Source organism: Mobula birostris, chromosome 7 (assembly GCF_030028105.1).
Source record: "Mobula birostris isolate sMobBir1 chromosome 7, sMobBir1.hap1, whole genome shotgun sequence".
NCBI classification, from domain to species: Eukaryota; Metazoa; Chordata; class Chondrichthyes; order Myliobatiformes; family Myliobatidae; genus Mobula; species Mobula birostris.
In genome coordinates this window covers 27290399-27314032 of record NC_092376.1, presented here as the reverse complement: position 1 = coordinate 27314032, position 23634 = coordinate 27290399, and the positions used below count along the sequence as shown (strand labels likewise).

The 23634-nt window shown below is 38.9% G+C and overlaps 1 protein-coding gene and 1 long non-coding RNA gene across 4 annotated transcripts in view; one reads left to right on the top strand and one right to left on the bottom strand.

Annotated features, from left to right (window-relative positions):
* The window catches only part of LOC140200069 (uncharacterized), an 89375-nt gene extending 80693 nt beyond the window's left edge, over window positions 1–8682 (top strand). Inside the window, exons 4-5 of the long non-coding RNA XR_011886553.1 lie at window positions 1060–1138; window positions 8587–8682. This is a non-coding gene — a long non-coding RNA (uncharacterized lncRNA). The remainder of the gene's footprint in view (window positions 1–1059; window positions 1139–8586) is intronic.
* Window positions 1–23634, bottom strand: part of c2cd3 (C2 domain containing 3 centriole elongation regulator) — a 165806-nt gene that overhangs the window by 107351 nt on the left and 34821 nt on the right. For all 3 annotated transcript variants that reach the window (XM_072262790.1, XM_072262791.1, XM_072262792.1), the window contains exons 8-15: window positions 19951–20098; window positions 15366–15529; window positions 13360–13566; window positions 9435–9550; window positions 8564–8682; window positions 6992–7123; window positions 5805–6296; window positions 5034–5185 (exon numbers count right to left, since the gene is read on the bottom strand). In XM_072262790.1, the coding sequence (XP_072118891.1) occupies window positions 5034–5185; window positions 5805–6296; window positions 6992–7123; window positions 8564–8682; window positions 9435–9550; window positions 13360–13566; window positions 15366–15529; window positions 19951–20098 (1530 nt within the window). The remainder of the gene's footprint in view (window positions 1–5033; window positions 5186–5804; window positions 6297–6991; window positions 7124–8563; window positions 8683–9434; window positions 9551–13359; window positions 13567–15365; window positions 15530–19950; window positions 20099–23634) is intronic.

The following is a 23634-nucleotide window of genomic DNA, read 5'->3' as shown; positions in this document are numbered from 1 at the left end:
CCCCCCACCTTCTTTATAGGGCCTCTGCCTCTTCCCTCTACAGTCCTGACGAAGGGTTCTGGCCCGAAAGGTCGACCGATCTTTTCCACGGATGGTGCCCGACCTGCTGAGTTTCTCCAGCGTGTTGTGAGTGTTGCTACCTCTCAGCTTCTACTTAATTCCTGAATTTTGCTCCAGGATTTTTGTTATATTTTCAAGTAGATGCTCTATAGTTTTATGGACATAGTTTTTTCCCCACAGGTTTTTTTTGTAACCAAAGGTTTATTTCACAAAGGAGACTTTAACATTAGATACAAGCTACCAAAAAAAGCCAAAGTACAGCGTAGGCAGTAAGTTTACAGACCTCTGTCTATTGTCTATCTCTAATATCCCATGCTACTAGGAACCTAAACACCTCCATTCTGTACAATAACCAACACTCTCTTAACCATACCAGGTCCTTTAACTCACAAAAATTGTTATTGCTGAGATAAATAAAACTAATCTTCAAAACAAATCAGAATCTCTCTTTAAGGTAAAGATGCCTGAACTAAACAGAGGGCCCTATGTAAAAAATACTTATATTTGGTGACTGTGAGTTAAGACCCAATGAGACTGAGATGAGACAGAGCGAAATTGCAAACTGAATTAAGGGTATTATACAAAAAGAACCAATTGTTTTTGCAATGGGTAGAAATGCCTGGGGTGTAGTCAGCATCATACATTTTCACAACAGACAAAAAGTTCATACAAGAATGAGAAGATACAAAGGTGGAAAAGTTTGGGAGTCCTCACAGATGATCCCATGAATAGAGATTATAGCACCATGTGTGTTGTAGAGCTATCAAATCTGCTGCTTCTGGTGGACCTTTGGAATTGCCACCATTCTGCCAAAGGCTAGCCTTGGCTGATCTGATTCCTATTGACCTGGTCTTTTACAGTACAGCTGATGCAGATATAGTCCTCCTTTTCAACTGTTTCTGAGGACACTCCAACGCAGATCCACTGGAATCACTGGTTGCAGCTGCCATCACACTGGACCCAGGTTTTTAACATATTTATTATTTCTTGGTGCAACAGGATAAGAAATTGACAGAAGATAACAAAAGAATTCTGGAAACATTCCCCCTGCCAGATGAAAAAATGGTGCACTTGCATGGTGAGAACATCTAATATGAAAATAGTCATAGTCATACTTTATTGATCCCTATGATTAAAAATCAAAACTTTTAATGTTTTGTAAACATGATTATTGCTTTAGCTAAGCAATAAAAATAGATAATTTTCAGTTTTTAAAGGTATATCCTGAACAAACTTGGTCTTTATTTCTACTCACAAACAAGGGAAAATCTGCAGATGCTGGAAATCCAAGCAACAGACACAAAATGCTGGAGGAACTCAGCAGACCAGGCAGCATCTATGGAAAAAAGCACACATGACATTTCGGGCCGAGACCCTTTGGCAGGACTGCTGAGTTCCTCCAGCATTTTGTATGTGTTGCTCTTATTTCTACTCAGTTGGAAAAATGGTTGATATCAAGCTTGGCTATTTAAATCACTTGGTTTAAAACATAACATCTACAGCTAAATTAATCATTTGATCACGCATGTAATCTGATAATCCATCAAGAGGTTAAGAGGTTGGTCATGACTAGACTGAACTCCTGCCTCAGTAAGCACCTGGACCCATTGCAATTTGCCTATTGCCACAATAGGTCAATGACAGATACAATCTCAATGGCTCTCCACATGGCCTTAGACCACCTGGACCCTGGACAAGACAAACACCTACGTCAGGATACTATTCATCGACTATAGCTCAGTGTTTAATACCATCATTCCCACAATCCTGATTGAGAAGTTAAAGAACCTGAGCCTCTGTATCTCCCTCTGCAATTGGATCCTCGACTTCTTAACTGGAAGACTTCAACCTGTGCAGATTGGTAATGATATCTCCTCCTTGCTGACAATAATAGACAATAGTTGCAGGAGTAGGCCATTCGGCCCTTTAAGCCAGCACCGACAATCACTGTGATCATGGCTGATCATCCACAATCAGTACCCCGTTCCTGTCTTCTCCCCATATCCCTTAACTTCACTAACTTTAAGAGCTCTATCTAACTCTTTCTTGAAAGCATCCAGAGAATTGGCCTCCACTGCCTTCTGAGGCAGAGCATTCCACAGATCCACAACTCTCTGGGTGAAAAGGTTTTTCCTCAACTCCGTTCCAAATGGTCCACCCCTTATTCTTAAACTGTGGCCCCTGGTTCTGGACTCCCCCAACATCGGGAACATGGTTCCTGCTTCTAGCGTGTCCAATCCCTTAATAATCTTATATGTTTCAATCAGATCCCCTCTCATCCTTCTAAATTCCAGTGTATACAAGCCCAGTCACTCCAATCTGTCAACATATGACAGTCCCACCATCCCAGGAATTAACCTAGTGAACCTACGCTGCACTCTCTCAATAGCAAGAATGTCCTTCCTCAAATCTGGAGACCAAATCTGCACACAATACTCCAGGTGTGGTCTCACCAGGGCCCTGTACAATTGCCGAAGGACCTCTTTGCTCCTATACTCAACTCCCCTTGTTATGAAGGCCAACATGCCATTAGCTTTCTTCACTGCCTGCTGTACCTGCTGTTTCCTAACTTGACACCATTCAGATAGTAATCTGCCTTCCTGTGGATAACCTCACATTTATCCACATTAAACTACATCTGCCATGCATCTGCCCACTCACCCAATCTGTCCAAGTCACCCTGCATTCTCATAACATCCTCCTCACATTTCACACTGCCACCCAGCTTTGTGTCATCTGCAAATTTGCTAATGTTACATTTAATCCCTTCATTTAAATCATTAATATATATTGTAAATAGCTGTGGTCCCAGCACCGAGCCTTGCGGTACCCCACTAGTCACTGCCTGCCATCCTGAAAGGGACTCGTTAATCCCTACTCTGTTTCCTGTCTGCCAACCAATTTTCTATTCATCTCAGTACCCTACCCCCGATACCATGTGCTCCAATTTTGCCCACTAATCTCCTATGTGGGACCTTATTTGAAAGTGCAGGTACACTACATCCACTGGCTCTCCCTTGTCCATTTTCATAGTTACATCCTCAAAAAATTCCAGAAGATTAGTCAAGCATGATTTCCCCTTCGTAAAGCCATGCTGACTCGGACCAATCCTGTTACTGCTATCCAAATGTGCCGCTATTTCATCTTTTATAATTGATTCCAACATCTTCCCCACCACTGATGTCTGGCTAACTGGTCTATAATTCCCTGTTTTCTCTCTCCCTACTTTTTTAAAAAGTGGGATAATATTAGCTACCCTCCAATCTACAGGAACTGATCCTGAATCTATAGAACATTGGAAAATAATTACCAATGCATCCATGATTTCCAGAGCCACCTCCTTAAGTACCCTGGGATGCAGATCAACACTGGTGCACCTCAGGGGTGTACAGGAACGAGATATGTCAACTAGTGGAGTGGTATCACAGGAACAACCTTGCACTCAACGTCAGTAAGGCAAAGTACTCAGGACATCTTCAAGGAGTGGTGTCTCAGAAAGGCAGCGTCCATTATTAAGGACTTCCAGCACCCAGGGCATGTCCTTTTATTACTGTTACCATCAGGTAGGAGGTACAGAAGACTGAAGGCACACACTCAGTGATTCAGAGATAGCTTCTTCCCCTCTGCCAACCAATTCCTAAATAGACATCGAACCCGTGAACATTACCTCACTTTTAAAATATATATTATTTCTGGTTTTTGCACAATTTTTAATCTATTCAGTATACGTACACTATTTACTTATTGTTGTTATTATATTATTTTTTTCTTCTTCTATATTATGTATTGCATTGAACTGCTGCTGCTAAGTTAACAAATTTCACAACACATTCCGGTGATAATAAACCTAATTCTGACTCTGAAGTAATCACTCACAAGAAAAATACAAGTCTTTAACTCCAGCAAACTCAGTTCATCAATACCGGTTTTGCAGAATTGGATCAGTTATACTTCCCATCTTAAAATCATTCTGTTACTTAAGTTTCATTCCAAATCCACCCTTTGTGGTTAATATATGCCTTGTATTTTTGAAGTTTATAAACACTTCACTATAGGGCTTTTGACAGACAATATTTTAAAAAAAAAATCAATGAAGATGGTTAAATGAAAAAGTTCCCTTCTGAATCCACTTTTCCTTTTATTTTGTTTTTAGATCAGCACCATAAAGGTGATTTTAAGTTCGTCAATAATAATTCAATTCATAAATTGGATATATTTGCTTGAGGGATGACTTTCAGTAGATCACAGTAAGGTAGCTGTTTTGCTACTTACAAAACCCTAAACCCAAAATAGGTTGTCTGAAAATATTTTTGCACTGGGTTTCCTATAAACATTCAATGTGCTAAACAAGTCCATCCCAACTCCAGGCCAGCAGCAACAGTATTTCTCACTGACCACTACACAGCCAGTTACCCCTGGTCAACCTGTGATCCCTGGTGCTAGATTATCACTGTGTTAAGGTGGGATTCTGACTTAGAGGCATTCAGTCATAATCCCATGGATGGTAACTTTGCACAACTGACTCCTCAGACATGCACATACACCAAGTGTCTGAACCTGCGGTTTCTCTTGTACTAGTATGATTACTATTGCAACAACACATTCTCACAATGGTCTGAATATTGTGATGATCACAATATTCAGATTTTGGATTGCCCAGTACAAAATTTCAGTTTCTCAGGAAAATGGTAATTACTTTACTTGAATTGTCACTCACTTCTGTTTTATCGTGGTCCTATGCAAAGTAGATTAAACAGACCATTAATGTCCCTAAAGTCTGATGAAGCCTACTTCACAAGTCACAAATAATGACTTGATGAGCCACAAAGATCTGCCCTTACTAGAGGTTATTTAATAGCTGAGAAAAGGAAGTGAGGTATGTGGAAAATTTCTGGATCAATATATCCAAATTTTATCACAATGTGGAACATTTAAACAAAAATACCATTTCACTTTATCAATGCTTTTTTTACCTAAAAGATAAATAAAATTGATGAAGTGGAAGCTTCACAAGGCCTAGCAGATTTTCTTGCCCTGAGGTAATAGCTTTGTTCCAGATTTCTATAATCATCATATTATTTTTCATCCTCTCAAGCAGTGTGGAAGTCAGTGTGATTGGAGCTACCTAGTAAAAAGAATTGAAAAAAAACTTAGCATATCTAACATTAAATTGGTATTGAAAATTAAATACTGCTTTTCATTAATGAAGTACAGTTTATATCAAAGGCTAGACATTGCAATTAATTTGCATGGCCAATTAATGTGTCTTATAGTTAAGCTTTTAAATGGTAATGATATACTATAAGAGATGCAATTAAACTTCTGTTAAATTACAATAGGTATACCATGAAATAGTCGAATTAATAATGCTGCTAGTGTTCACCAGTAAACTTCCTCTTTCCTATGCACAACAAACATCTCCCTTTGTCTTCTAGGTATTTATATTTTAATAACAATAATAACAACAGCAACTTATTTATGAAGCACTTTTCATACAGATAATGTCGTCCAAAGTGCTTTACAATGAGGAAGGTACAAACATGAAAGTAATATAAAAATAAACATGAAAATAAAAATTAAAAGTGATGGTAATTAAATGCAAGGTTAAATAAATAGGTTTTGAGCTGTCGTTTAAAAGTGTAATTCAGTCTGCATTCAAGGTTATCATAATCCATGGCCTTCTCTTGTTTAAAAAGTCAATATATGCACTTCATTATTACTTGCTGAATTTCTTAAAAACTTACCAGTGAAAAATTAAAAATGGGGTGAACTGTGTTCCAACTAACCGGGGACCTGGTTGCTTCATCTGTGCTGAAAAGCTTACATTTTAGGTAAATATTGCACTGTTTCTGGACAGAGGCATCTCCCATGACAAAGTCCTTTCCATCAGGTACCATCAGAAGAACATGGAGTAAAAAACCTTCTTCTTCCTCTAATGAAGAATTAAACTGTCCTATTGAAATTGGTGCTGCAGGTACAGAGGGAAGATGGTGATGGTCTGCATTGTAAATTCGGGAAGCATTCTTTGTATGACTTTGCTTCAACTGAGGTTCAGTATTTCCTTTGCTGACTAATTCACGAGCCTGCAGATCGATTGGACATACATCAACAACATTGTGAGCTGACAGGAGTTTTGATCCTGGGCTAGAAACAGTATAAACAGCCTTTGGAGAAGCAGCTGATCTGGCATTAGCACTGGTGAAATCTTTGTTGTCAGCAGCCAGCTCCATGGATACCTACCAAATGTTAATACAAGGAAAAATGAAATTAGATCACAATAAATTCAACCTAAATCAAGAGACTTTCTGAGATTCCTGTGTTAATATTTCAGATATTCTAGTATATTTAATTTAGTATCTTCTGAAACTGACACTCTGCTGGAATACTATTTGTCTTCCAGAGAAGAGAAAATGCTCAAGCGAGTAATTTTAATCAACAAGGCAACACAGTCAATCCCATTGCTGATTAATGACTGAAGAATTGCATTTCAAAGCAGGGCTCCTCAACCATGTCTGGTTCAGGAACATTGGTTAATTTGTCTTTCCCTAATCTAACAGCATGAACCGTGACAGTTTTCACATAGCCACCCTTCAGAAATCAACTAACGCAATGCAAATTATGCAAATCAAACCCTTCATATTCTGTACTCACATCATACATCAGTTAATCTATTAACTAAGCTTACAAAAGTCGTATTAACTAATTTACTATGAGCTCTTACACATTGAAAACATTTCCAAATAATAACAAAATTATTTATGATATGCCAATATTACTGAAATTATAAATAGTGTGCTAGATGTTGTTAATCACCAGAACTTATAAACCTTTTAACAGTCTGCATCATATTTTGTCCAGCAACTATGAGAGCCAACAGATATGACCTTCAATTTTTCCTATCAATTACTGCACAATTCGTACTAAAGTTTACCTTTAAAGGACCAATCTGTTCTTGCTTTTCCTTATTGTCACACATGTTCACAGGTAATTCGCTAGTTATACTTAATAAATCTGATTGAATGATGGTCCGAAGGGCAAGACTAGCTGAACCGATCAAAAGTGGCTTCAGTGAAGAAAAAGAGTTTAGAATTACCCATACAAATAGTTTTACATACTTTAAAATATTTCTACAGCAGTATAATACATTGTTAAAATATATACATTTTAAAAGGGAAAAGGAGGAAATCAGAAAAAATTCTGTTTTTTGGTTTACCTACTGGTGCCTCCTTGTGGCTAGATAAAAGAACACAGTAGAGACCCAAGTGAAATTCAGACTTGCTGTTCAGGTATTTGAATTTGCATGGCCAAAAGTGATCAGGATAGCAACAACATACACATAAAATGACAAAAGAATATCTCGTGTGCCATACCAAGCTTTATTAGATCAACAAAAGAAAATAATCTGCTTCAAAATAAAGGTTTATTAATAATTTTGATTAAATCAGGCATGTTGAATTCTAAGCAACTCATTACAGCTGTAGACCAAGCTGAGATGTGTATTCCCTTCCAGTAGTAACAGCAGGTCGAAATGCTTGCCTTTGTTAGTTGAGGCCTAGAGTTCGAAAGTCGGGAAGTTATGTTGCAGCTTTATAAAACTCTACTTAAGCCGAATCTGGAGTATTCCATACAGTTCTGGAAGGATGTCAAGACTTTGGAGAGGATGCAGAAAAGGTTTACCAGAGATTGCCTGGATGAGAGGGCACCTGCTGAAATGGGAGGATGGACAAACTTGGGTTATTTTTTCTGGAGTGCCGAAGGGTTGGGAGTGAATGATAGCGGTTTTGTAAGATTATGAGAGGTATAGATAGAGAAGACAGACAGTACCTTTTTCCCAGGGCTTATATAGCTTTAAATGCAGAAAGCATGCATTTAAAGTGAGAGGAGGTAATTTCAAAGGAGATGTGACAGGCAAGTTTTTTTGTTGTACACAGAGAATATGTGCCTGGAATATGTGCCCGGGTGGTCACAGAGACAGAAACGTTAGGGACTTTTAACAGACATTTACATAGGCACATGAGTGCGAGGAAAATTGAAGGACTTGAACATTGTGTAGGTAGAAGATATTGGTTCAGTTAGCCAGTTGATTACTAATTTAGTTGGTTCGGCATAACATTGTGGGCCCAAGAGCCTGTCCCTGTGCTGTATTTTTCTCTGAAATAGACTGAGGAAATGGAAGCAGTTAAACAAAATTTTCCACATATTTTTCCTTCAGATAGCTTCCAAACTTGTTTGAAAGATTAACATTTCATTTTTGAGATAGTTCAGAAGTGACAGTGGCAACAACCTTAATGGTCGGAGTTGGTGATGTTCAATATAAAAACCTCACCAGTCCGAGCTGTTAGTGTCATGGAGTCAAGAAAATGGGCCCTTCTGCCCACCAGCTGTCAAATGATTTATCTTTTTAAATAATAGGGTCTAAATTCAGATTAGGTCATTCCCCTACTCAAAGAAATACGATGAAAAGATTTACTTTGAAAGCAAACTAAAATAATTAAACTCTAACCTTTTTCTGTGTCATCTTCTTAGAGTAAATGTTGAACACAAGACTGGAGTTCCACCAATGCTTTATCATCAATCCATCAAGAGAGATGGGAAAAACAAACCGTTGCTGGAAATTTACAACTACAGAAAATGGAAAATCATTAAATAATTTTTAAAATATCAGTGTTTGTTTATCCAAATAAATTTATTTTCATAAATTCTCACTGTTACCTTCTGCATTACTACTCTTTCACTCAATTCATGATAGTTTAGCAGTAATTTTCATTTTACTCCCTTCCAGATAACACCAGGTTGTCTACAAAATTTTGTTTCTTTCATTATTACTATAAGGTATGCTATCCAATATGTAACAAGATTACCTTGATTTAACCTGGCTGGAGGATTCCAAGAGTGATTTTTTTTCCCACAGGACAGCTTTTTCTCCTCTTCATACCCCCAACAAACTACAACTACGTTAGGAAGTACATGTACAAACGTAAATTTCAACCAATTTTCTATATAATTAGAAATCTAAATGATTAGTTGGGTGAAAAAAATGGCCTTTTAGATAATTATGCTTTTTTGGATGAGCAAAGAATAACAGCACAGGGAAGTTGCATTGTGCTTGTATTAAACAATAGCTAGACTAGAGCCAGAGTACTCTGTATACTTCATCTAATCGTAGACCTCACTGACAGAATGAATGCAGAACAAAGGAACATAGGGTCTTCATATTTTTACACTGAGAATTTATCAGAATAAATCGAAAGCTTCAAGTGACATAGATAAGTTCAGGAAACAGATGGAAGACAATCAATCTGTAGAACAATGTTAACTTACTTGATTTCTCTTTTTAATTAAATGGCACAGAGGTTTTTGTCCATTCATCCTACCTTCCTTTGTAACTTTGCTGGAAGCTACTCTTGTAATTTCAGATCCCCTGGAAAGCTCTTGCGTTCCACTCTTTGAAGTTGTGGCCATGGGAAAATTATACTCAACAATATACGTGCTGAAGACAAGTAAATAAAAAGAAAATAGAAATAAAACAATTATTTCTTGTCAAGTGAATTCAAGTTGTCTGGATAACAGACCTTGCATCAGAAAAAACACATTTTCTGAAACTAACAAAAGTTTTGTTTCCTGGTTTCAAAAATAAGAAATAGAATATCATCTACAAAAAAATTTGTTTCTACAAATCAAAGTAGCTTAGGCTTCTCAAAGAATGCTTTGAGTCTTTAATGCTAATACTTACTTGTATTGATTGTGGTCAATGTCTTCTCTACAGAAACATCCAAACATTATCACTACATAACATTTTACTCACTTCATCCCAGATGATCACATTATCTACCTCAAAGTTATTCTACAGCCAGAAATCCTGGGACATAACCTACCAAGAGAATTAATCTAACGGTGCACCGTCCGTCATTGTTTCAGCCATCCAGCAACAATGCAAGAGACACTGCTATAAATCCAGAAATAGTACTAAGTCAAAGACGTAAAGACATGAAACTACTGGATAAGAATCTCAAACAACAGGAATTCTGCAGATGCTGGAAATTCAAGCAACACACATCAAAGTTGCTGGTGTGTTCTGACGAAGGGTCTCAGCCTGAAACGTCAACTGTACCTCTTCTTAGAGATGCTGCCTGGCCTGCTGCGTTCACCAGCAACTTTGATGTGTGTTGCTTGGATAAGAATCTAATTACAAACAAGAGAAAATCTGAAGATGCTGGAAATCCAAGCAATACACACAAAATGCTGGAGGAACTCAGCAGGCCAAGCAGCATCTAAGGAAAAGCGTACAGTCGACATTTCAGGCCAAGACCCAAAGAAGACTGGAGAATAGGTAAGAGAAGAAACAGTGGCCATTCCACACTCAACACAGATTAGACAAGTAGAAGATTCCAGCTGAAGGGTGTCGGCCTGAAATGTCAACTTTACTCTTTTCCATAGATGCTGCCAGGCCTGTGGAGCTCCTCTGGCACTTTGTGTATGTGGCTTAGATAAGAATCTAGTGCATTTGTGCTGTTGCTGGCAGAAAAAAAATACAAATTATTTTGAAAGAGACACTTATATTTATGCAAGAACTTTGATATTTTCAGATAATTTTCTAAATGTCAAGCAATGAATAACAGTAGGAGAGCATCAACTACTGCTATTGCCAACTTTCTAGGAAGAAGAAATGGCCAGTTGTAACTGAAAAGATAATTTTGGGTTCCTCTTCCTAACTCTCTCCAAAGCATCTTCATTACTGAAACAAGTCAGACACATTAAGGAATCTTCCACTTGATTCATCTCTGCCTGGCATGGAGTCTGCAACGACTGCTGTTTCTTCCCTTGCCTGTCCTCCAGTCTTCTTTGGGTATTGCTACTTTACCTGAACTTCAGTCTGGGTGCTGGGTCTCTGCCGGAATAGTCTGTGGTGGGTAGTCCTGCATGTTCTGCCAACCAAACCTCTATCTGCCTCATTTTATGAACTCCACAGTACTATGGGCACCACTTATTTGCCTGGTGTGGAATTAGTGCGTCAACAATGGACCTGCAACAAACTGTGGACACTACACTTTTTACAGGAATTCAAAAGCCATAGGTGCTGCATCTCTACCTGGATTGCAATCCGCTGCACAATCAAGTTTACTATCGGTGTTTGTGTGAGCCATAGGTGGGCAGAAACAAGAAATATTTTTTAATATCTGGACTAGGTTGCAAAATATCATAAATACATGGATTGGGGAAATGTGTTTGACAACAGAAGATATAAAATACATTTTGTTCACAACTGCCAAATTATAAATTGAATACATTCTATCTTTCACATTCTTGACTGCTTCCACAATAAAAGTATGTTGGACAGTGAGAATGGACTGTCTAAAGTTACATCAGAATCTAGATCAACTGGTTAAGTGGGTGAACAAATGGCAGATGGAATTTAATTCAGACAAGCATGATGTGATGCACTTTGGGAAGTTAATCCAAGGGAGAACATAGACAGGAGCCCCAGGGAAGTGTTGTAGAATAGATAGTAGACCTCAGGATACAAGTAACACACATAAAATGCTGGGGGAACTCAGCATGCCAGGCAGCATCTATGAAAAAGAATATGGTTGATGTTTCGGGCTGAGACCCCTCATTGGGATTGGAGAAAAAAAAGATGCAGCATCAGAGTTAGAATGTGGGGGAGGGGAGAAAGAAACACAAGGTGATAGGTGAAACCAGGAAGGGGGGAGGGGTGAAGTAAAGAGCTGGGAAGTTGATTGGTGAAAGGGGTTGGGGGAGCGTAACCAGAAGTTTAAGAAATTGATGTTCTTGCCATCAGGTTGGAAGCTAGCCAGACAGAACATAAGGTGTTGCTCCTCCAACCTGTGTGTGGCCTCATCACAACAATAGAGGAGGCCATGGACTGACTGACATGTTGGAATGGGAATGGGAAGTGGAATTAAAATGGGTGACCACTTGGAAATTCCATGTGGAATTTCTGGCATTTTAAATTCCACATGGGAATGGATGTTGTGCTCTTTGTGTAGTCTTTGTAGTATGCCCATCCGTATTGAGAGTAGCAACAGTACTGAATTTCCTCCATTTGCAGACAATTTCTCTTACTGTGGACTGATGGACACTCATCAGATCTTCAGAAATGCTTTTGCAGACTTTTCCAGCTTCATGTACCTCTACAATTCTTCTTCTAAGGTCCTCTGAAAATTGTTTTGATCGAGGCATGCTGCACATAAAACAGATCTTTCTTGAGAAGAGCTGGCTCTGTCAGTAACCTGATTTTGTGTGTCTTTTTTTATAGGGCAGGGCACCTCTACAACCCACACCTCCGATCTCATTGCATTAATTGGAATATCTTGACTCCAAATAGCTTTTGTAGAGGTTCACATATTTTTTCCAACTAATACATGTAATATTAGATAATTTTTCTCAATAAATTAATGAACAAGTATAATGTTTTGTGTTATTTGTTTAATTGGGTTCTCTTTTAGGACTTATGTGAAGATCTGATCACATTTTAGTTCATATTTATGCAGAAATAGAGAAAATTCTACAGGGTTCATAAACTTTCTAGCACCACTGTAGGAAGGATGCGAACAGTCTAGAGAAGGTGTAGAAAAGAGTGATAAGGATTTTGCTGGCACTGAAGGACTTGAGTTAGAAGGAAAGACTGGATAGGTTGGGACTGTTTTCCCTGCAGTGAAGGAGGCTGAGGAGTGACCATATCGATACTTATAAAATCATGAGTGTCATTGATTAAGGTGGATGATCAAAGTCTTTTTTTCTGGGATAGGAGAGTCTAAATTAGGATATTAGCTTTAAGGCAAGAGAGGAAAGGAGTAAAGGGGACTTGAGGGGAAAATCTTTCACACAGAAGGTGGTTCATGGTTAAAGAAGGTTTAGATGGATATGGGCCAAACGCAGGCAAATGGGACTTGCTCTAGATGGCACCTTGGTCAGCATGGTCAAGTTGGGCCATAAGGCCGGTTTCATGCTATGACTCTACAATGAGGCCAGTTGTAATAGCACTAGAGAAATCTGAGAAAGCAGTCTGTTTGTTCAGCACCATCTGCTGTTGTGATAATGCAGCATCCTCCTACTGTTTTAAATTATACACTGAAGTTAGCACATAATTCAAGCAAAATACTAATGACTGCAATAACACTCAAAAATACCAAGCCAGCAACATATCTTAGAAGTGAAGATAAAAATCATATGAACTGTGATATTTCATGAGCAACTAGAGATAGGCAACTAAATGTTGGCTCATCCTGTGAAGCCCACATCCCTTGAATTAATGCACTTAAAAAAAAAATAAATTACCATTTCCTTCCTGAAACAGGTCGAGGTGGCTTTCCTCTGCTGCCCTTTTCTTTTGGAGTTGTATGAGTGCTCTCTGAAGGAAGCTTTAATGTTTCAATCATAACACGAGCCAAATGAATGCGCCCCAGCAGAGCAAGTCTATCTACACTCAACTCAACAGTAGGTATCTCCTGTTCTTTGTCCAATACAGGATGTTGTCGATGGCAACTGTAGGCGTTAAGAAATTAGTTAAGTGTTAAATATATGCAGCTTAAAAAGTTAAACATGTGCAATTCTTCTCTGTCTCTACAAAGGGTGATTCTCAAATGCAGGATCAGTGAATAAAAGCATGATGTAACAATACACTAAATGGATGAAGAAGAACGTGTAAAGAATATCCTTTGTGTAACAATTAACTAAATTCAATAGAGACCTTTACAATTACACCAATCTCCAGAAATGAAAGGAAAACAGAATTCCTAATTTTAAATGTCAGTAGCAACTTGCTTGTATACAACCCCTGGTGAGTTATTATAATCCAACAGTTACATTATTATAACATCAGTAAGGTACAGCATTTTGATTCATCCTCCCCACCAAACTCATACTATTTACACAAGGACAGTATGACATGTAGATGATGATTGCTAGAAAAGGAGAAAAAACATTTTCATTCTAAAGAACTTATAAATGTACAGTAACTTAATTAAATCAATAGAAATATCAAGGTATTTCCTCACAGAAATAGACAAAAATTAAATGCAAAAAACATGCACCTTGATTGATATTTTATTCCCTTATTTGTTCCACATCTATTATTTCTTTTCACATTTAATCTTTGTACCATCTTTCCTGTAACAGACTCTTCATTTCTCACTTTCTCTGCATCTTAGAACTCATCATCTTCCTCAGTTTTGATAAAGTTCGAAGTAAATTTATTATCAAAGTATACGTCACCATAAACAATCCTGAGATGCACCTTCTTGCGAGCATACTCAATAAATCTATAGAATAACTATAAAAAAAAATCAATGAAAGATAGATGGTCTTAGCTAAATATTAACTGTGTGTGTCTCTCTTCAGAGATAGATTCTAAACTGTTGAGTATTTCCCGTAATATAAATTTTTTTAATTTTTAAAATGTTTGTTGGTTTTCATCCATATTATCTGTGGTAGTTTCCATTGAAGTTCTACATCTAGTAAAAAAAAAAAAATCACATTCAGCCCTAATACATTAGCTTGGAAAATTCAAAAGGAACTGCTTTTCTGTATACAGGTCTTCAGCAGGTTACACATGCCTGAACTAAGCACAGCCAAGAACATACAACTGAACGTTTGGGAGACAGGTGGAATGGATTTGCCGCCAGCTGCAAAGTTACAGGTATCTTGTGTTGGGTAGAAACAGGGGATTTCTGCTTGCCTTTGCTCCCTCAACCTAATGAGCCGAGCAGACTAACTGAGGCAGTGAGGCCAGCTGAACTGTTCATTTTCAACCTAGGAACTATTTGGATAATGAACGGGACAGAACCCTGACATAACCGGGGGAGGATCTGTATGAGAGAAGCTGCAGTTCCTTAACCCATTATAGGGTATATCAATTGAATGATAAAGATTCATCAATGGACTCTAAAGTTTGGCACATTAGATCTTTATTAATTGAAGAAGTCTAATAACACATATCCTTTTCATTTTTTACTTAGTTATCCAATTCCTTTTCATAGGAGTACATGGATAAAATTGTAATGTAAAAGCTAGTAAAATTCAATAAATAATAGAGTGGTTAATTGTCAAGGTCAGACAAGAAAGGAACTTGAACAATGTGGAAGGGGAACAGGTAGCTGAACAGCTTTATTGTCAGTGCAAAGATCATCCTCAAGGAATGCTCACATACAAACAAACAAAAGCAATTCCAATCACTGGTTAAATGATTCTGGCAGTGGGAGTTAAGAACAACTGTAGAAAATCACATTACATACATTAAACATACAAGTAACTATATTAAATATGCCTCTGAAGCACTAGCTTACCTGAATGACATTTGCATTTTATTTTGATTCAAATCTGGTGCATCGGATAATCTGTTCTGGTTAAGGGCATCAGATTTGCAGAGGGCTTGAGTCCCCAGTTTTTTCTCTGAAGTAACTAATTCCTCATCTTCACTTGTAAAATCACTTACACTACTTTCATAATTCTATGTACAAGGAACGATAAACGGATAAGAAATTAGTGCGCACATGAAGAACTAAATTTCACTGTATTAATACTGATAACAAAGCTTCACAATTTAGACTTGTAAAGCATACAGCATGAACAGCCATTTTGCATTCTATATAAAATCTGAAATAATAATGGAAACATGAAACAATTCAATTCACTAATATTTCAGTTCTATATTAATTTTACTGTATTATTTCAAACAAATTAGTTACAAGGAATGTTTAGTTTAAAAATCTAACTAATTTTAGTGTTGTGGTTCATTAGTCCATAGTATGTTGTGCTGCAATTGACTACTTGCAAGTTCAGCTGCCTCAAATTCTTCAAAGTATTTAAAATGTCATTGCCAGTTATGCAAAAAAAAGCCTAGCTACATAGCCAGACAGTACAATTGTTAATACTCTTGAATTTAGTTTTATTATGCAAGTAAAAGTACTACAAATTAAATATCATGCATATCAACACACATTGGCCAATGCAAACACATAATTTTTATTTCACATCACTTCCACTCCTAAACAGCCAGAATTTCTCATAAGACCTTGGAGCAGAATTAGACTATTTGGCCCATTATGACTGCTTTGCCAGTTGATCATGGTTGATTTATTTTCCCTCTGAACCTTATTCTCTTGTCTTCTGCCCATAACCTTTGACACCCTGGTAGCATAGTGCTTAGCACAACACTTTACAGTACCAGCGACCAGGGTTTAATTCCCACTGCTGTGTGTAAGGAGTTCGTACATTCTTCCCGTGACTGTGTGAGTTTCCTCCTACTGTCCAAAGGTTAATAGGCTGATAGGTTAATTGGTCATTGTAAAATGTCCCATGATTAGGCTAGGGTTAAATCGGTGATTGCTGGGTAGCGCGACAGAAGGGGCTGAAGGGGCTTATTCCAAGCTGTATCTCAATAAATAAACTTATCAATCTCCATTTTAAAAAACCCAAGGACTTGGCCTGCACGCCCGTCTGTGGCAATGAATTCATCACCCCCAGGATAAAGAAATTCCTCCTCATCTCTGTCCTATAGGGATCTTTTTTTATTCTGAGGTTGCGCCCTCTGGTCTGGACTTTTCCACTATTGGAAACATCCTCTGCATATCCTCTTTATCAAGGCCTCTCAATATTCAGTAGGTTTCAATGAGATCCCCCTTTATCTTTCTAAACTCCAGTGAGTAAAATCCCAGAGCCATCAGCTCCCTCCATGGTTCTATCATTCACCTACATGCAAAGTAATTTATAAGGCCAATTAACCTACTATATTTTTGGGATGTCGGAGGAAACTTGTGCAGTCACATGAAAACTTCAAAGACTTCATTGGCGATCAGGATGACTGGTTGGATTTGTAGAATGTCTAAGGGATGGCTTTTTAGAACAGATTGTTGATGAGCCCACAAGGGGATTGGCTGTGCTGGATTGGGTGTTGTGCAATGATCCAGAGGTGATAAGACAGTTTAAGATTAAGGAACACTTAGGGAACGATGATCACTACATGATCGGGTTCACATTGAAATTTGAGAGGGAAAAAACAAAATCCAATGTGTCGGTACTTCAGTGGAATAAAGGAAATTACAATGGCATGACAGGGGAACTGGCTGAAGTTGACTGGAAAGGGACATTTGCAGGAAGGACAGCAGAGCAGCAATGGCTGGAGTTTCTGCAAGAAAATGAGGGAAGTGTAAGACAAATATATTCCAAATAAGAAGAAATTTTCAAAGGGAAGAAGGATCCTACCATGGCTGACAAGTGAAGTCAGAGCCAAAGTGAAAGCAAAAGAGAGGGCATACAAGGAAGCCAGACCTAGTGAGAAGAAAGAGGATTGAGAAGCTTTTAGAAACTTACAGAAGGAAACTAAGAAGGTCATTAGGAAGGAAAAGATGAATTATGAAAGGAAGCTGGCAACTAATATCAAAGAAGATACTAAAAGCTTTTTTAAGTATATAAAGGGTAAAAAAGAGCCGAGGGTAGATATAGGACCAATACAAAATGACGCTGGAGATATCATAATGAGAGACACAGAGATGGCAGAGGAACTGAATGCGTATCTTGCATCAGTCTTCACAGCAGAAGACATCTGCAGTATACCGGACATTCAAGAGTGTCAGGGAAGTGAAGTTCGTGCAGTGAAAGTTACGACTGAGAAGGTGCTCAGGAAGCTTAATGGTCTGAGGGTGGATAAATCTCCTGGACCTGATGGAATGCACCCTCGAGTTCTGAAGGAAGTAGCTGGAGAGATTGTGGAGGCATTAACAATGATTTTTCAAGAATCGATAGATTCTGGCATTGTACTGGATGACTGGAAAATTGCATATGTTACTAAGCTATTTAAGAAGGGTGGGAGGCTGCAGAAAGGAAACTATAGACCTGTTAGCCTGACATCAGTGGTTGGGAAGTTGTTGGAATCGATTGTTAGGGATGAAATTACAGAGTACCTGGAGGCACATGACAAGATAGGCCAAGGCCAGCATGGTTTCCTGAAAGGAAAATCCTGCCTGACAAACCTACTGCAATTCTTTGGGAAATTACAAACAGGGTAGACAAAGGAGATGCAGTAGACGTAGTGTACTTGGATTTTCAGAAGGCCTTTGACAAGGTGCCACACATGAGGCTGCTTAGCAAGATAAGAGACCCTGGAATTACAGGGAACTAAATAGTGTAGATGGAGCATTGGCTGGTCAGCAGAAAACAGAAAGTGGGAATAAAGGGATCCTATTCTGGCTGGCTGCCGGTTACCAGTGGAGTTCCATGGGGGTTGGTGTTGGGGCTGCTGCTTTTTACAATTTATGTCAATGATTTGGACTACGGTATTAATGGCTTTGTAGCTAAATTTGCCGATAATACAAATATAGGTGGAGGAGCAGGTAGTGCTGAGGAAACAGAGAGACTTAGATAGTTTAGGGGAATGGGCAAAGAAGTGGCAAATGAAATGCAATGTTGGAAAGTGTATGGTCATGCACTTTGGTGGAAGAAATAAACGGGCAGACTATTATTTAGATGGAGAGTGAATTCAAAGTGCGGAGGTGCAAAGGGATTTGGGGGTCCTTGTGCAAGATACCCTAAAGGTTAACCTCCAGGTTGAGTCGGTTATGAAGAAGGTGAATGCAATGTTGGCATTCATTTCTAGAGGTACAGAATATAAGAGCAGGGATGTGATGTTGAGGCACTCGTGAGACCACATTTAGAGTATTGTGTGCAGTTTTGGGCTCCTTATTCTAGAAAGGATATACTGACATTGGAGAGGATTCAAAGATTCACGAGAATAATTCCAGGAATGAAAGAGTTACCGTATGAGGAACACCTGGCAGCTCTTGGCCTGTATTCCCTGGAGTTCAGGAGAATGAGGGGGGATCTCATAGAAACATTCCCAACGTTAAAAGGCCAGAATAGATTAGATATTGCTAAGTTATTTCCCATGGTAGGGGATTCTAGGACAAGAGGGCACGACTTCAGGATTGAAAAGCGTCCATTTAGAACTGAGATGCAGAGAAATCACTTTAGTCAGAGGGTGGTAATCTGTGGAATCTGTTGCCACGAGTGGCTGTGGAAACCAAATGATTGGGTGTATTTAAGGCAGAGATAGATAGGTTCTTGATTAGCCAGGGCATTTAAGGGTATGGGGTTAAGGCAGGGGAGGGGGGGATGACTGGAAGAATTGGATCAGCCCACTGTTGAATGGTGGAACAGACTCGATGGGCTGAATGGCCCACTTCTGCTCCTATATCTTTTGGTCTTATGGTCAAATATTCCACGTACATTAGCACTTTCATTCCCAGATCATTCCTGTAAACCTCCTCTGGAGGTTTAATGCCATTACATCCTTCCTTAGATATGGGATCCAAAACTGCTTAGGATACTACAAATGAGGTCTGACCAATGCCTTATAAAGCCTTGGCATTACATCCTTGCTTTTATATTCTAGTCTTCTTGAAACAGATCATATCTATCAAGAGTTCCTTTTTCACTTTTGACATGTCACATTTTAGTTGCTCTAACATCATTCAGAAGATCCCCTCTGAACTTCCAATTGATAACCAATATTCCTTAGCAATGTTTTCAAGAATGCATTTCCTTTACATCGCTTGAAGGAATTATTTGTGAGTACTAGAGCAAAATGTCTTCCACATATTAGCATTACCCATTATGCAAAACAATTAATCTCAGTGCACCAACATCTTTCTGCTTTATGAAAGGTACCAAACCACAGTTGCTTGATTAGTACATGGGCAATAACATAAAAATGGGAGCAAATCAATTTTAAGTATTCCAACTATTTCTCATGTTAATACAAAACTCAGATTCATGATATGTGATGTGATCAATATTAGCAATCTCAAAATCAAAACATGCTAACACTAGTTAGGCTGTGGTAAATCTTGGAACCTTTTCAGCTTTATAACTTACAGGATCCTTGTAGAAGAGGTTTTCCAGCAGACTCTTATCATAATGAGGATCGTTCAATTCGCTTGCATCAAGAATACTACTTCCACCAGATAAAGACTCTGGAGGGGAATGTATACCACGCCAGTAATTGTGAGGGATGGAGTCAGTACTGTAGATAAAAATGCCAGACAGAATATGAAAGAAAGGTGTTTTAGTTATTGGGGTTTTGCCAAAATGACAAGAGTTTACTACATTTCATTCGTAAGTTTTGAATATTTTTTATTATCATGGTGAAGTTAATTTTGATTTTGTTGTTCAGATGCAACACCTATGTTGTGCATTGATTATCTCTTATGTAAACTGCTTCAATGACTTCAACATCATTGAAAAATCAGCATATTCTGAAATGGATGGTAAATCCACAATGCTAATGTCCCATTGTTTTTGAAGTTCAAATTAAAGCTGGTGAATCCAAGAAACGTAAAAGTCTCTTGGTTAACTGTTTTTATGCTTAAAAATATTTTGAACATACAGTCGGTGGCTACTTTATTAGATATACTCGCTTGTTAATGCAAATATCTAATCAGTCAATCATATGGCAGCAACTCAATGCATAAACGCATGCAGGCATGGTCAAGAAATCCAAACATCAGACTAGGGAAGAAATGTGACCTAAGTGACATTGACTGTGGAATAATTGTTGGTGCCATACGGGGTGGTTTAAGTATCTCAGAAAAGGTTGATCTCCTTGGATTTTCACACACAACAGTCTGTAGAATTTACAGAGAAAAGTGTGAAAAACAAAAGATATCTATTGAGCACCAGTTCTTTGGGGGGAAAACGGCTTATTAATGAAGGAGGTAAGAGGAGGATGACATGGTTCAAATTGACAGGAAGATGACTGCAATTCAAATAACCATGTGTTACAATAGCGATGTGCAAAAGAGCATCTCTGAATGCACACCTTGAACAGAAGACCATGAACATACACTCAGTGGTCACTTTATTAGGTACACAAGATATATAATAAAGTGGCCAGTGACTGTATATTGAGGACTCTACCATAAAATTTCCTTACATTATACTTGTACAATGGTGAATTGATATAAAAGTTAACTACATTTATCAAGAGACCTCCCTGTAATATTGATGTGACTCGGGACACCGCTGTAGATTGAACAACCAACGTTTATTCACCAAACTTCCATTTTTTTAACCCTTTTTCCACGTCCTGACGTCATACGCACTCTGACGCTACGAATACTCACACAATACATTACATCCCCCTTCTCAAGATTTTTTTTTACAACACTGTGAATTACCAAAACAATGCCTCTAGGTATGCCCTTCTTACAGTGCAACAACCATGACATAAACTAAAAAAATCTTACCTTCTTGTACTGTATTCTGCATTGTATTTTACAATACTAACAGCAGTGTATTTTCTTTTACTATCATAGACTAATAAACCTTTTATTTCACACCTTGGAACTTACGACATATGTGACTTTGCCTCAAACTGTATGTCTAGTCTCTGTATCTAGCTGGAAGTTTGACTTGTCTCCCAGACCGTGTGTGATACAACTGTGACTGTGCTTGACCTTCATCCGTGTCAGTCTCTCGAGTGACCTCTGTGTTTTTGGGGTCTGTATCATTCTTGGTGTCGCTTGTTTCCATGTCTGTATCTGTGGAAATGTCCTGTGCATCTGTACGTGGAAACTCACTCTCGCCTGTCTTCAGCAGATGCTTCCTGTTCCTCCTGTAGACTCTACCATCCGGTGTGCGAACTATGAAGGATCTTGGTTGCTGATGTCTGTTCGGCAAACCACAGCTGGTTGCCAAGTGTCCCCTCTCTGTATTCTGACATTTTCACCTGTATGCAGATCTGGCAACTGTCTTGTATGTCTGTCATAGTAGCTCTTTTGCTTTATTTGCTTGTACTTTTGCTTGTCATGTACTTGAGCATTACCTTCAGGAGTCAGTAGAGTTGTGGATGTTGGCAGTTTGGACTTCAGACGACGTCCCATCAACAGCTGCGCAGGAGAGAACCCCACACCCTCAGTCGGTGTGTTGCTGTATTCAAGCAGAGCAACGTAAGGGTCACCGTTGCTGCTATGTGCCTTCTTGAGCATGTTCTTGACAGTTTGTACAGTTCTCTCTGCTTGTCCATTAGATTGAGCGTGCCCTGGACTGGAAGTAACATGCTGAAATTCCCAGCTTTCTGAGAACCCTCTGAACTCACCACTGGCATATTGTGGACCATTGTCACCAACGACAATATCTGGAATACCATGTCTTGCGAATGTCCACTTCATTGCGGTAATGACACCTCGACTGGACATGTCACTTAACTTGGTGATCTCCGGATATTTTGAATAGTAGTCCACACAAAGCAGATATTCTATACCACTGTAGTGAAAGAGATCTGTGCCAATCTTCTCCTATGGTCTTCCTGGTAGTGGGTGGGGAAGCAGAGGCTCTCTTGCATTGCTGTTTTTGTTTTCATTACAGACAGCACACTGAGACACAATGTCCTCTATCTGAGTTGACATGCCTGGCCAATAGAGAATGTCTCTTGCTCTTTCTTTACATTTCACTATACCCAGGTGTGACTCATGAATTCTGTTGAGTATTTCCTGTCTCATTTGGATTGGTACAATGAGCTTTGCCGTTTTGGACATTAGTCCTGATGCATAGCTGATTTCCTCTTTAAATGTCCAGCATTTCTGCATTTCCTTTGGAACATCTTTTCTTTCTGTTGGCCATCCATTCATTGTAACGTCTCTTAGCATTTGCATTTCAGGATCATCTGCAGTTGCTTTCCAGAACATGTTCAACTTCTCCTCAGAGATGGGTAGCTGAGGTATAACCCAGCCGACCTCCAGCTCTCTTCCTAGCAACTCTTCCTTTTGCTCTTTGAGGTAAGCACGGCTCAAAGCATCAGCGATGTACAGTTCTTTTCCTGGCTTATGGATGACTGTGAGAGTATACCTCTGCAGCCTGAGAAGCAACCTTTGCAGCCTCATAGGAGCTTGGTGGAGTGGCTTTTTGAAGATGCTCTCAAGTGGCTTGTGATCACTCTCAACCTGGATTTCCTTGCCATATACATATTGGTGGAACTTCTCATACCCATAAACTATGGCGAGTAATTCTTTCTCGATTTGAGCATATCGGCGTTGGCAGTCCGTAAGTGCTCGTGATCCATACGCCACAGGCCTCCCATCCTGCAGTATAACAGCTCCTATTCCTTCCGAACTGGCATCCACAGACATCGTCACTGGTTTATTGATATCATAGAACTTGAGTACTGGTGCATTGGTAACCAACTGCTTCAATGTGTCAAAACTTTTCTTTTGTTTGTCTTCCCAATGCCATTCAGTGTTGCTCTCTAGTAGCTTTTGGAGTGGAGCGCTGACCTCTGATGTTGGGAATGAATTTGGCAAGATACTGTATCATGCCCATGAACCTCAATAGTTCTTGCTTGTCTTTGGGTGGTGGTAGCTGTACCGCAGCTCTGACCTTTTCATCATCTGGTTTTACCCCATCAGCACTGAGCACATGACCTATGTATTTGATCTCTGTAGTTCTGATCTTACATTTACTTTTGTTCAGTTTTAGGTTGTACTCACGTGCTCTCTCCAGGAGCTTCCTCAGTCTCTGATCATGTTCCTCAATTGTATCACCCCATATCAGCAAATCATTAAT